Source organism: Sapajus apella, unplaced genomic scaffold (assembly GCF_009761245.1).
Source record: "Sapajus apella isolate SASKATOON/1434 unplaced genomic scaffold, GSC_monkey_1.0 scaffold69, whole genome shotgun sequence".
Taxonomy (NCBI): Eukaryota; Metazoa; Chordata; class Mammalia; order Primates; family Cebidae; genus Sapajus; species Sapajus apella.
This window is the reverse complement of record NW_022437009.1, coordinates 7,512,524-7,524,718: the sequence shown is the minus strand read 5'-3', so window position 1 is coordinate 7,524,718 and position 12,195 is coordinate 7,512,524. Positions and strand designations below refer to the sequence as shown.

General features: G+C 41.5%; 1 protein-coding gene across 12 annotated transcripts in view; it reads right to left on the bottom strand.

The window, feature by feature from the left end:
- The window catches only part of ST7L (suppression of tumorigenicity 7 like), a 135,614-nt gene that overhangs the window by 115,558 nt on the left and 7,861 nt on the right, over positions 1-12,195 (bottom strand). For 10 of the 12 annotated variants that reach the window (XR_004260264.1, XR_004260263.1, XR_004260266.1 and 7 more), the window contains exons 3-4: positions 10,858-11,020; positions 960-1,014 (exon numbers count right to left, since the gene is read on the bottom strand). Coding sequence is in view for 6 of the 12 variants with exons in the window: in XM_032249744.1 (XP_032105635.1) it covers positions 960-1,014; positions 10,858-11,020 (218 nt within the window). In the remaining 6 variants the exon portion in view is untranslated. The remainder of the gene's footprint in view (positions 1-959; positions 1,015-10,857; positions 11,021-12,195) is intronic. The other 2 variants (XM_032249748.1, XM_032249747.1) reach the window with 2 other exon arrangements.

Genomic DNA, 12,195 nt, shown 5'->3' with positions numbered 1-12,195 from the left:
CGGAGTTTCACTCATGTTACCCAGGCTGGAGTGCAATGGCGCGATCTCGGCTCACCGCAACCTCCGCCTCCTGGGTTCAGGCAATTCTCCTGCCTCAGCCTCCTGAGTCGCTGGGATTACAGGCACGTGCCACCATGCCCAGCTAATTTTTTGTATTTTTAGTAGAGACGGAGTTTCACCACGTTGACCAGGATGGTCTCGATCTCTTGACCTCGTGATCCACCCGCCTCGGCCTCCCAAAGTGCTGGGATTACAGGCTTGAGCCACCGCGCCCGGCCTACTTTCTTCATAAACTTGCTTTCACTTAAAAAAAAAAAAATTAGCTGGATGTGGTGGCATGTGCCTGTAGTCAGCAGGAAAATTGCTTGAGCCCAGGAGCTCAAGGCTGTGGCTAGCTATGATCATGCTACTGCACTCTATCCTGAGCAACAGAGCGAGACTCTATCTCTAAAAATTTTTTTTAATTAAAAAAATAAACAAAACACAGTCAAGAAGCTGCCAAGTAAAACTGTGGGCTAATCATTTTAAATTTTTTTTTTTTTTTTGAGACGGAGTTTCGCTCTTGTTGCCCAGGCTGGAGTGCAATGGCGCGGTCTCGGCTCACCGCAACCTCCGCCTCCTGGGTTCAGGCAATTCTCCTGCCTCAGCCTCCTGAGTAGCTGGGATTACAGGCATGCACCACCATGCCCAGCTGATTTTTTGTATTTTTAGTAGAGACGGGGTTTCACCATGTTGACCAGGATGGTCTCGATCTCTTGACCTCGTGATCCACCCACCTCGGCCTCCCAAAGTGCTGGGATTACAGGCATGAGCCACCGCACCCGACCTCATTTTACATTATTATAGATCAGTATCTCCTACTAGAAGAGCTGTGATTTATTTATAAAGACAAATGTTTTTTGTAAATACCTTTACTCTAAAACCAATGCCCTAGCTATACTGAAAGCAAAATGTAATACCTCCTATATTCTGCTCCTCTGAAAAGATTTAGAGGGTTTCTCCACACCTTACATTCTGAAAAACAAGGGGGAAAAAGAGGAAAAAGAGACACTTTAAAATCTTCATTTAACCAATATCTGTTGTCTACCCACTGTAGGCTAAGCACAGTGCTAGCCACAGACAGTACAAAGATGAATAAAATATGCTCTCAAGAAACAGAATTAAATCATAAATCTAGTCGTTTCCTTCTGTCTCCACAGCATTTGGTTCATAATTCAATTATAGCACTTACCATATTACAATGTGATTATCTGCTTGGTTTTGTTTCCCCTTTAAAATATGAAGTCTTAAAACTTTGCTCATTTATATATTCCTGGAACCAAGCACAGCATCTGGAACTGACTTGCTTAATTGAATTAAATATAGTATGAGAGTAGTCATGTAAATAGCCTGAACTGTGTGACAAGTGCCATAGTACAAATACATTTTGTTCTAAGAGAAAAAAAAGAAAAAGAAGTGATTAAATTTGTTCTGGGGAAATCAGGGAAGGCTTTAGAAAGGAGGTGACATTTGAACTGACATTGAATCACTATAAAAAATGAGAATAAGGTTGCAAAATGAAGAACATCCAAAGCAGAGGAAGTATCATAAAACCATACAGTATGGTTAGGCTAGAGTACAGGGTAAGGAGTGGGAGGGAGAACTGTAAATGGGGTTAGAAAATAGACTGGAAGAGTCTGGGCATAGTGGCTCACGTCTGTAACCCCAGCACTTTGGGAGGTCGAGGTGGGCAGATAACCTGAGGTTAGTTCAAGAGCAGCCTGGCCAACACGGTGAAACTCCATCTCTACTAAAAATACAAAATTAGCTGGGCATGGTGTGCCTGTAATCTCAGCTAGTCAGGAGGCTGAGACAGGAGAATCGTTTAAACCCGTGAGGCAGAGGTTGCAGTGGGCTGAGATGGCGCCATTGCACTCCAGTCTGGGCGACAAGAGCGAAACTCCATCTCAAAAAAAAGGAGAAAACAAAAGAAAATAGACTGGAAGAAATTGATGAAGGAGTGTATGTACTACAGTAAAGAGATTAGGTATTACCCTTGGTCATCAAAGGTACATAAGCAGAAAAATAAATATCAGACCTTTGTTTAGATCAGCAGTTGTCAAAGTATGATTCATGGAACGCAAAGTAACAACTTTTCAAAATAAATTCTAAGACATTATTTGCCTTTTTAAATGTGCTCACTTGAAGTCGGTTGCATGACCCTGAGAGTAAGGATGTCATTAAATTTGGTACCCTAGGCACCTACCTCACTTGTCTTACTTGTCCTGCAAAATTGAACTGGTGATGAAGTGTCAATGATGGGTAAAACTGCTAGCACATTAGCATGAGTCAAGACAATGACACCAAACTGTACTAGCAGTCATTGGATTCTTCACTTCCACATCCTTGCAGTAAAAATAAGACAGATTTCTTCCTTTTTTTTTTTTTTTTTTTTTTTTTGGAGATGGAGTCTTACCCTGTTGCCCAGGCTGGATTGCAGTGGCACAATCTTGGCTCACTGCAACCTCCGCCTCCCGGGTTCAAGCAATTCTCCTGCCTCAGCCTCCCGAGTAGCTGGGACTATAGGCGCAGGCTGCTATGCCCGCCTAATTTTTTGTATTTCAGTAGAGATGGGGTTTCACCGTGTTGCCCAGACTGGTCACAAACTCTTGAGCTCAGACAATCTGCCCACCTAAACCTCCCAAAGTGCTGGGATTACAGGCATGAGCCACTGCACCCGGCCAGCAAATTTCTTTTAAACATTATAGCAGGTATGATGGTTTTCTCTAGTAAACAAATTGTTTGTGAGCAGAACTGGCCCTTTTTGTCAGGGAACATCACTTTTACTTGAAAGAGCCACACACAAACTTACAGTTATTTAGATGGGTACCTGGCAGATATTTTCTTAAAAATGCACTGAGTCTGTCAAAATCAAGAAAGAAAATGAAAGCATTTGCTGCTAGTGATAAAATTTTAGCTTTCAAGTACATATTAAAATTTTTTAAAATTTGTGTCAGCTACTGTGAGCCTGGCAAATTTTACCACAATAAAGACTTTTCTGTGAGAATGATGATGATATTAACAAATGATTTTTTTGTTTTATGCAATAAAATTGTTCAACATTTATGATATGCATAACTCAGTGAACAAGTATTTTTCCAAACAACCAATGTATATTATAAAATTATACATAAGAGATCCATTCAAAATGTAAGATATACCAACAGATTTTCACGTAACAGAGCATTCAAAGTTCAGATTCCACACTGCAACTAAACTTTCAGAAAGTACTCATAGCAAGTTTTAGTGTAGTTTCAAAAAAAGATATCCACAAATTTTCTGAGAAGGCTATTAAAATACTCCTCCCCTTTCCAATTACACATCTGAGTAAAACCAAATTTTCTTCATATACTTCAATTGAACACCATTTCACAACAGACAGCAGAGAATACGCTGTCTTCTATTAACCGAACTTTTACTAGTTGTGAGAAATATAATTATTTTTCACAATGTGAACCTATGGAATCAGACAAGTTTCACAATGTGAGAAATAATTATATTTCCCACAAGTAAAATTAGTTCAGGCTGCCATAACAAAATACCACTGACTGTGTGACTTAACAGAAGTTTATATTCTCACAATTCTGGAGATTAGAAGTCTGAGATCAGGGTACCTGCAGGGTACCAGCACAACTGAGTTCTGGTGGGGCTGAGTTTTTGCTGTATTCTCACATGGAAGAGAGAGCTCTGGTATTCCTTCTTATTAAAAGGCATTCCTCTCTATCAGATCAGGCTTCCACTCATATTTTATCTTAATAACCTTCTGAAGCCCTATTTTCAATAGTCATATGGGGAATTAGGGATTCAAAATATGAATTTTGGGAAACACAATTCAGTCTACAGCATTCTGGCCCTGCCCCCCCTCAAAATTTATGTCTTTCTTTCATATACGATATGTTAATTCCACCAGGCACGGTGGCTCACACCTGTAATCCCAGCACTTTGGAAGGCCAAGGTGGACGGATCACCCTGAGGTCAGGAGTTTGAGACCAGCCTAGCCAACACAGTGAAATCCAGTCTCTACTAAAAATACAAAAAATTAGACAGGTATAGTGGTGCATGCTTGTAATCCCATCTACCTGGGAGGCTAAGGCACAAGAATTGCTGAAATTGGGAGGTGGAGGTTGCAGTGAGCTGAAACGGTGCCACTGCACTCCAGCCTGGATGACAGAGTGAGACTCCAACTCGAAAATAAATACATAAATACACAAATAAATAAAAATACATTAATTCTACCCACAAAGTCTTAACTCATTCTGGCATCAATTCTAAAATCTAAAGGCCAAAGTTTCATCTGAATATTATCTGAATTGCTGGGAGCGGTGACTCACACCTATAATCCCAGCGCTTCGGGAGGCTGAGGCAGGCGGATCAAGAGGTCAGCAGTTTGACACCAGCCTGACCAACATGGTGAAACCCCATCTCTACTAAAAATACAAAAATTAGCCGGGTGTGGTGACAGGCACCTGTAGTTCCAGCTACTCAGGAGGCTGAGGCAGGAGAATCGCTTGAACCCAGGAGGCGATGGCTGCAGTGAGCCAAGAGTGTGCCACTGCACTCCAGCCTGGGTGACAAAGCGAGACTCTGTCTCGAAAAATAATAATAAAAAAATAAGTAAAAATAAAAATAAATATCTGAATCAGACAAGGTGAGGCTGAAGGTACAATTCATTCTTAGACTCAATTCCTCTCCAGATGTGAACCTATGGAACCAGACAAGTTATGTTCTTCCGATATACTGTACAATGGTGGGCAGACATAGGATAGACATTTCCATTCTCAAATGGAAAAAATCAAAAGGAAGGAAGGGGTAATGGTTACCAAGCAAGTCCAAAATCTGGCAAGTCAAATTCCATTAGATCTTAAAGCTGCCTGTAATCCCAGCTACTCAGGAGGTTGAGGCAGGAGGATCACTTGAGCCCAGGAGCTCAAGACCCCAAGCCTGGACAACACAGTGAGGCCTTGTCTCGTCTCTATTTAAAAAAAAAGAGGCTTGGCACAGTGGCTCACCTGTGAGTAATTCTCAGCACTTTAGGAGGCCGGGGCTGGTGGACTATCTGAGGTCAGGAGTTCGAGACCAGCCTGACCAACATGGAGAAACCCCGTCTCTATTAAAAACACAAAATTAGCCAGACATGGTGATGCACACCTGTAATTCCAGCTACTTGGGAGGCTAAGGCAGAAGACTCGCTTGAACCCAGGAGGCAGAGGTTGTAGTGAGCAGAGATCTTACCACTGCACTCCAGCCTGGGCAACAGAGCAAGACTCTGTCACAAAACAAAACAAAACAAACGAAAGAAGGAAAGAGAAGAAAAGAGAGAAAAAGCTTGAGAATTCTTTTTGGCTTGATACTCTGCCCTCCAGGCCCACTGGGGTGGCAATGTCACCCCCATGGCTCTGTGGTACAGCCCCACCCATGTAGTTCTCTGTGAGGGTGGCCTGGCCCCAGAAACTGGAAAGGCAGCCTCCCCTTTTGAAACCAAGGAGGAAACAGCCTTGCCCACTGGGCCTGTATTGGGAGTGGCAGTCCTGGGTTTGGTCATTCTTCCTTTTCTTTGAAGTTAGTACATGTTCACAGTTGAGTAGCTCTATGGTCTGGTCCAGTAGAATCCAAAATGTCTAACACCCTTCCTCCATTCTGCCCCACCTTCCCTGTCCTTTTTAGTTCAAACTGGCAGTGTGTTTGCTGGTATAAACTCAACTCTATTCCTGGCTTCTACTAAGATGACTAAGTCTATGAAGTACACACATGATATCAAATAGTTGTTCAACCACACCCCTACTGTTCTGTTCAGAACAAGTTTTCTCATGTATTCATAAAATGGATAGGCTGAGAATTTCCAAGTCTTCAAATTGTGGTTCCTGTTTGCTTAACAAGTTCTTCTATTCATCTCTTTCCTTTCACATTTCATCATAAGCAGTCAAAAGAAACCAAGTTGTGCCACTTTGCTTAGAAACCTCCTCAGCTAAATATTCAATTTTACTGCTCGCAAGTTCTACCTTCCCCAAAATGCTAGAATACAGTACAGCCAGCTCTTTACCAGTTTATACAAGGATCACCTGTCCTCCAGTTCCCAACCACACATTCCTTATTTCCACTTGAGACCTCGCCAAACTGTCGTTTTCCGTATTTCTAGCATGCACCTCAAAACTCTTATAGCTTCAACACCTTACCCAGCACCAAAGCTGCTTCCACATATTTAGGTGTTTATTACAGTGGTATCCCACTTTTTGGTACCAAAATCTGTTAGCTAGGGTTGCCATAGCAAAATATCATATGCTGAGAGGCTTAAACAGCAGAAATTTATTTTCTTACAATCTGAAGGCTGGAAGTCCAAGAGCAGAGTACCAAAATGGTTGGGCTCTGGTGACGGCTATCTCCCGGCTTTCAGAGAGCAGCAATCCCCTTCCTCTTCTTACAAAGCCACGAACACTATCAGATTAGAATCCCCTCATTCAACCTTGATTACCTCATAAAAATCCCAGCTCCTAATACAGTTACATTAGAGGTTAAAGTTTCAACATATGAATTTTAGGGGACACATTTCAGTCTATAACATGTTAACATGTAATGGATTTACTGCTATTAAAAAATATTTTAAAATTTCCTGCTTTAATTTCTAAGACGATAAATATTGATGGACATAATCTACATTTAGACAAAGGCTCTTTGAGGCCCTGGATAATTTTTTAAGAATGAAAAGGACTCCTGAGTCTAAAAAGTTTGAAAACCACTTTTTCTTTTTACATAGTAAGGAGAGAGAATGTACCAGAAGGCGAAGTGTAAGAGGAAGGGAAACCACTTAGGATACTATAGCAATAGCACAGGGAAGAGATGTTTAAGTGCCTTGATATAGGGCTATGAATGTTGAAAGAAAAGAAGGTAGAATGGGCTGGGCTGGGTGCATCACACCTGTATCTCAGCACTTTGGGGGGCCGAGGCAGGCGGATCACCTGAGGTCAGGGGTTCAAGACCAGCCTGGCCAACATGGTGAAACCCCATCTCAACTGAAAATACAGAAATTAGACTGGCATGGTGGCAGATGCCTGTAATCCCAGCTACTTGGGAGGCTGAGGCAGGAGAATAGCTTGAAAGCTTGAACCCGGGAGGTGGAGGCTGCAGTGAGCCAAGATCACGCCATTGTGCTCCAGCCTGGGCAACAAGGATGAAACTCTTCCTTCATATTCTTGTCAGCAGAGAAAGAAAAAAAAAAAAAAAAAATGAAACTCCATCTCCAAAAAAAAAAAGAAGGTAGAATGGAGTCAAGGCATTTTTTTTTTTATTTATTTTTTTTTTTGAGACGGAGTTTTGCTCTTGTTACCCAGGCTGGAGTGCAATGGCGCGATCTCGGCTCACCGCAACCTCCGCCTCCCGGGTTCAGGCAATTCTCCTGCCCCAGCCTCCTGAGTCGCTGGGATTACAGGCACGTGCCACCATGCCCAGCTAATTTTTTGTATTTTTAGTAGAGACGGGGTTTCACCACGTTGACCAGGATGGTCTTGATCTCTTGACCTCGTGATCCACCCGCCTTGGCCTCCCACAGTGCTGGGATTACAGGCTTGAGCCACCGCGCCCGGCCCAGTCAAGACAATTTTTTAAGGGGGAATTGTTACAATTTTGGGTTGACTGGAGAAAAAATGGTTAATATAAATGATATAAACGAAAAAAACCCCCAAAGATTTCTAAAATGAGAATTGGATGCCATCAAAGATTTTAGAATTATAGAGGAAGAAGAAAATTAGTTTCATTTTGGACAGAGTGAGTTCAAGGTGGTTAGGGCCATTAAAGGTGGAAGGGTCTAGCAAAGAAATGTAGGTCTAGAGTTTAAAAGAGAGCTTGGGGGTAGAAATTTAAAATTGGTTCCTCCCAGCATATGTCTATGGTAGCTAATATTATTGAATAAGATGAAGTTATCCAGGGACAAAAAAATGGAACAAAAGGATGCTTTAATTCACTTAAAAAAATTTTTTTTCCCCCTTAGAGATAGGGTCTTGCTGTCACCCAGACTGGAGTGCAGTTGCATAAGTCATAGCTTACTGCAGCCTCAAACTCCCAGACTCAAGTGATCCTCCCGCCTCAGCCTCCCAATTAGCTGGAACTACAGGTTCATACTACTATGCCCAACTGATTTTTTTTGTAGAGACAGGGGTCTTGCTATGTTGCCCCCAGGCTGGTCTTAAACTCCTGGTCTCAAGTGATCCCCTTACCTCAGCCTCCCAAAGTACTGGGATTATAGGTTTGGGCCACTGTGCCCAGCTTTTAACTCACTTGAGGTCCAATTCAAAGTATTTCCTCTGTGAAATATTTTGCAGCCTTCCCTCCAAAAACTGACCACTCTTTCTTTTCTGTCACCATAGTATCTTGTATAAGATATCATATATCTTTATAGAGTATCACATATAAGATACTCTATAAAAGCAGCTTACTATACTCTTTTGCTGTCAACTTATTTATATCTGTATCCTCTACCAAAATGGAATGTTCTTAAAGGTATTAAGAACATTATTATTAATGGCATAGTCAGTCTTACAACAGAAAAGAAAATCACGTTATGTGCTATTGTTATAATTACTTACATATTGAAGTCTGAGCTTCATGAGGACAGATCTATATCATATTCAATTTAATATGTCTTGTTCTTAGGGGTGCTGTAATTATTTTATGAAAGAGGAGAAATGAGAAGTGGAGGGGAAATTGACTATTATTCCTTCTTATACTCATGAATGGCTGCCAACCCCACCCAACTATTCCTAGTCATGCTTCAGAACTCCAATTAAATGGTGCTTCCTCAGGGACTTTGTATGACCACATCTAAAAATCACCACCAATTGCACTCAAGTAGTATATTTCTATTTTTTTGTTTTTTTCTGAGACAGAGTCTCACACTGTCACCCAGGCTGTAGTGCAGCGGCACTATCTCGGTTCACTGCAATCTCTACCGCCTGAGTTCAAGCAATTCTCCTGCCTCAGCCTCCCGAGTAGCTGGGACTACAGGCGTGTGCCACCACGCCCAGCTAATTTTTTTCTATTTTTATTGTAGAGACAGGGTTTCACCATGTTGGCCAGGATAGTCTCGATCTCCTGACCTTGTGATCCACCTGCTTCAGCCTCCCAAAGTGCTGGGATTACAGGCATGAGCCACCCTGCCTGGCTTAAGTAGTATTTTTCTACTGAGCTGTCATAACTCTAGTGGTTAAGCTATTGAACAAATGAGACATTGGGAATATTACGGAATTAATTCATTTGTATTATTACCACATGATTATTACCTATAGCAAATGAAAGGAACAAAAATCCAAAAGTATTCATTTTGGCGAGGCACAGTGGCTCACACTTATAACCCCAACACTTTGGGAAGCTGAGGTGGGAGGATCACTTGAGCCCAGGAGTTCAAGACTAGCCTGGGCAACATAGTGAGACCTCATCTCTATTTAAAAAAAAAAAAAAAAAAAAAAATTATTTGGCTTTGAAAATTTTGCTTTCCTAGTTATATATCATTAAAAATATTTGCTTTCTAGCTGGCTGGGCATGGTGGCTCACACCTGTAATCCTAGCACTTTGGGAGGCCGAGGCAGGCAGATTACCTGAGGTTGGGAGTTCCAAAGTAGCCTGGCCAACTTAGTGAAACCCTGTCTCTACTAAAAAAAATACAAAAAATTAGCTGGGTGCACTTGCATGTGCCTGTAATTCCAGCTACCAGGGAGTCTGAGGCAGGAGAATCACTTGAACCCAGGAGGCAGAGGTTGCAGTGAGCCGAGATTGTGCCAATGCACTCTAGCCTGGGCTACGGAGTGAGACTTCATCTAAAAAAAAAAAAATTTGCTTTCTCCTACTTGATACAAATAGAGGAACAGTTATGATAATGGAATATTCATCTATGAAGAGCTGAGACTTTTATGTCTTTTTAAGCATACTGAAAAAATAATTTTTTTTCCTACTTTCCTCTCTTGGCAGAGACGGCTGATTATTTCTCTTCTCTCCGTTATTGGTTATAAGATTCCCTGATTTGCTGGGCATATATACACTGAGAAAATGATGACAATGTCTAGCCTTCCTTATAGAGAGTAGTGGCCACATGAAACAGATCTGACCAGTAGGAAGTAAGGTGAAATAGTATGTAACATCTCTGAGAATAGTCCTTGGCTTCTGTGGGGTGGAGTAGAGGGAAGGAGTGACCTTACCTTGGACTTCTTTCCTTCCTACTGATTGGAATGTGGATATGGTGGCTGAAGCAAGAGCAACTGCCTTACACTACAAGGTGAAAACTACATTTTTGGATGGCAGGCTAACAAAATAGAAGGGGTCCGGGTATCTGATGATTATTGTTTTCCATATTAGCCATGGACTACCTATATTAACATGAAAGACAAATTTCTCTCTGTGTCTTAGTCCATGTGGACTGCTATAACAAAATATCATAAACTAGGTAGATTATAAACAGCATAAATTTATTTTTCACAGTTCTGGAGGCTAGGAAGTCTATTATGACCAAGGTACCAACAGATTTGGTGTCTAGTGAGGATCTGCTTTCTGGTTCATAGATGGCACCTTCTCGTGGTGTCCTCACATGGTAGAAGTGGCAAGCAGCTCTCTGGGATCTCTTCAAAAGGGCATGAATAACATCCAAGAGGGTACTGCCCTCATGACCCAATAACCTCCCAAAGATCCTACCTCATAACATCACATTGGTGATTAGAATTTGGGGGAAAACACAAACATGCACACCACAGCACTCTGCTGTTTTGAGTTTTCTATCTCCCAGAGCCAAACTCAATCTTAAATACACAAGCTCTGAAAACACATTAGGAAAGCAGTCACCTGACAAATTCTGTCTGCTGGTTTCACTTTCTCTGTTCCTGGAAGGAGAACCTGGTTCTGAAATGCTGTGCTCTGTTCCTCCCATCAGTGGTCGCAAATGGCTTACAGATACTTGCTCAATAAAAGATGTGCCATGCTTATGGAAGTACCACCATTCAAATATCTATGACAAACAGAAAATATCCTCCACTTAGAATTGATCAGCAGATATATGAGCTCAAATTAAAAGATTCTGTTAAGATGTCCTGTTCAATTCAGCATGTTAAATGCACTCTCTTTCCAAAAAGAAAAAAAAAACACACAAACACAAGATTCACCAATAACACATACCATGTAAAATTATCTTTTTTATAGTTTTGTCATAAAATTTAGACAAGCTTAAGCAAAACTAGGCATATGTAATAAAGCATTAAAAAGCAGTAAGAAGCATTTAATCTACAAGTAATTTAACCCTGTTAAGTTACATTGTCATTTTACTCTATCTGCAGCATAAACAGTTTTCAGATAATAAGCATAGGAGATTAACAGACTAGACTAGGATCAGCATGCCCATGTTTGACCCCCAAATCAGCCATTTATTAGCTGTGTGCTGTGGGCGAGTCACTTAACCTCAACATCTCAAAGCAGAGCCTCAGCTAAATGTGGTTAACAAGAAGTATAAGAAAGTCCTTTCTAAGGCAAAAAGTACTGCTCAAGTATTTGGTAAAATTACTAATGTAGGTTAAGAGTCAGGTTGATTCCCATATTGAACCATTCACTTCTTTTTGTTTCCATAGTTTATCACTGTTATAAAAAGAGAAACCAGGCCAGGCATGGTTGTTCACATCTGTAATTCCAGCACTTTGGGAGGCTGACAAGTCCCCAAAGAGAAATCCTCAAGAAGGATCGCTTGAGCCCAAGAATTCTAGACCAGACTAGACAACATAGTGAGAACTGGTCTCTATAAAAAAATATAAAAATAAAATATTAGCTGGGTGAGGTGGTACAAGACTGTAGTTCCAGCTACTCAGGAGGTTGAAGTGGGAGGACCTGTGGAGCCCAGGAGGTCCAGGCTGCAGTGAGCTGTGATTATACCACTGTACTCCAGCCTGGGCAATAGAGTAAGACTCTGTCTTAAAAAAAGAAAAAAATGAAAAAAGTCAGGCCTGGCACGGTGGCTCACGCCTGTAATCCCAGCTACTCAGGGGATGCCAAGGCAGGCAGATCACAAGGTCAGAAGTTCAAGACCAGCCTGACCAACATGGTGAAACCCCATCTCTACTAAAACTATAAAAATTAGCCAGGTATGGTGGTGCATGCCTGTAATCCCAGCTACTCAGGAGACTGAGACAGGAGAAT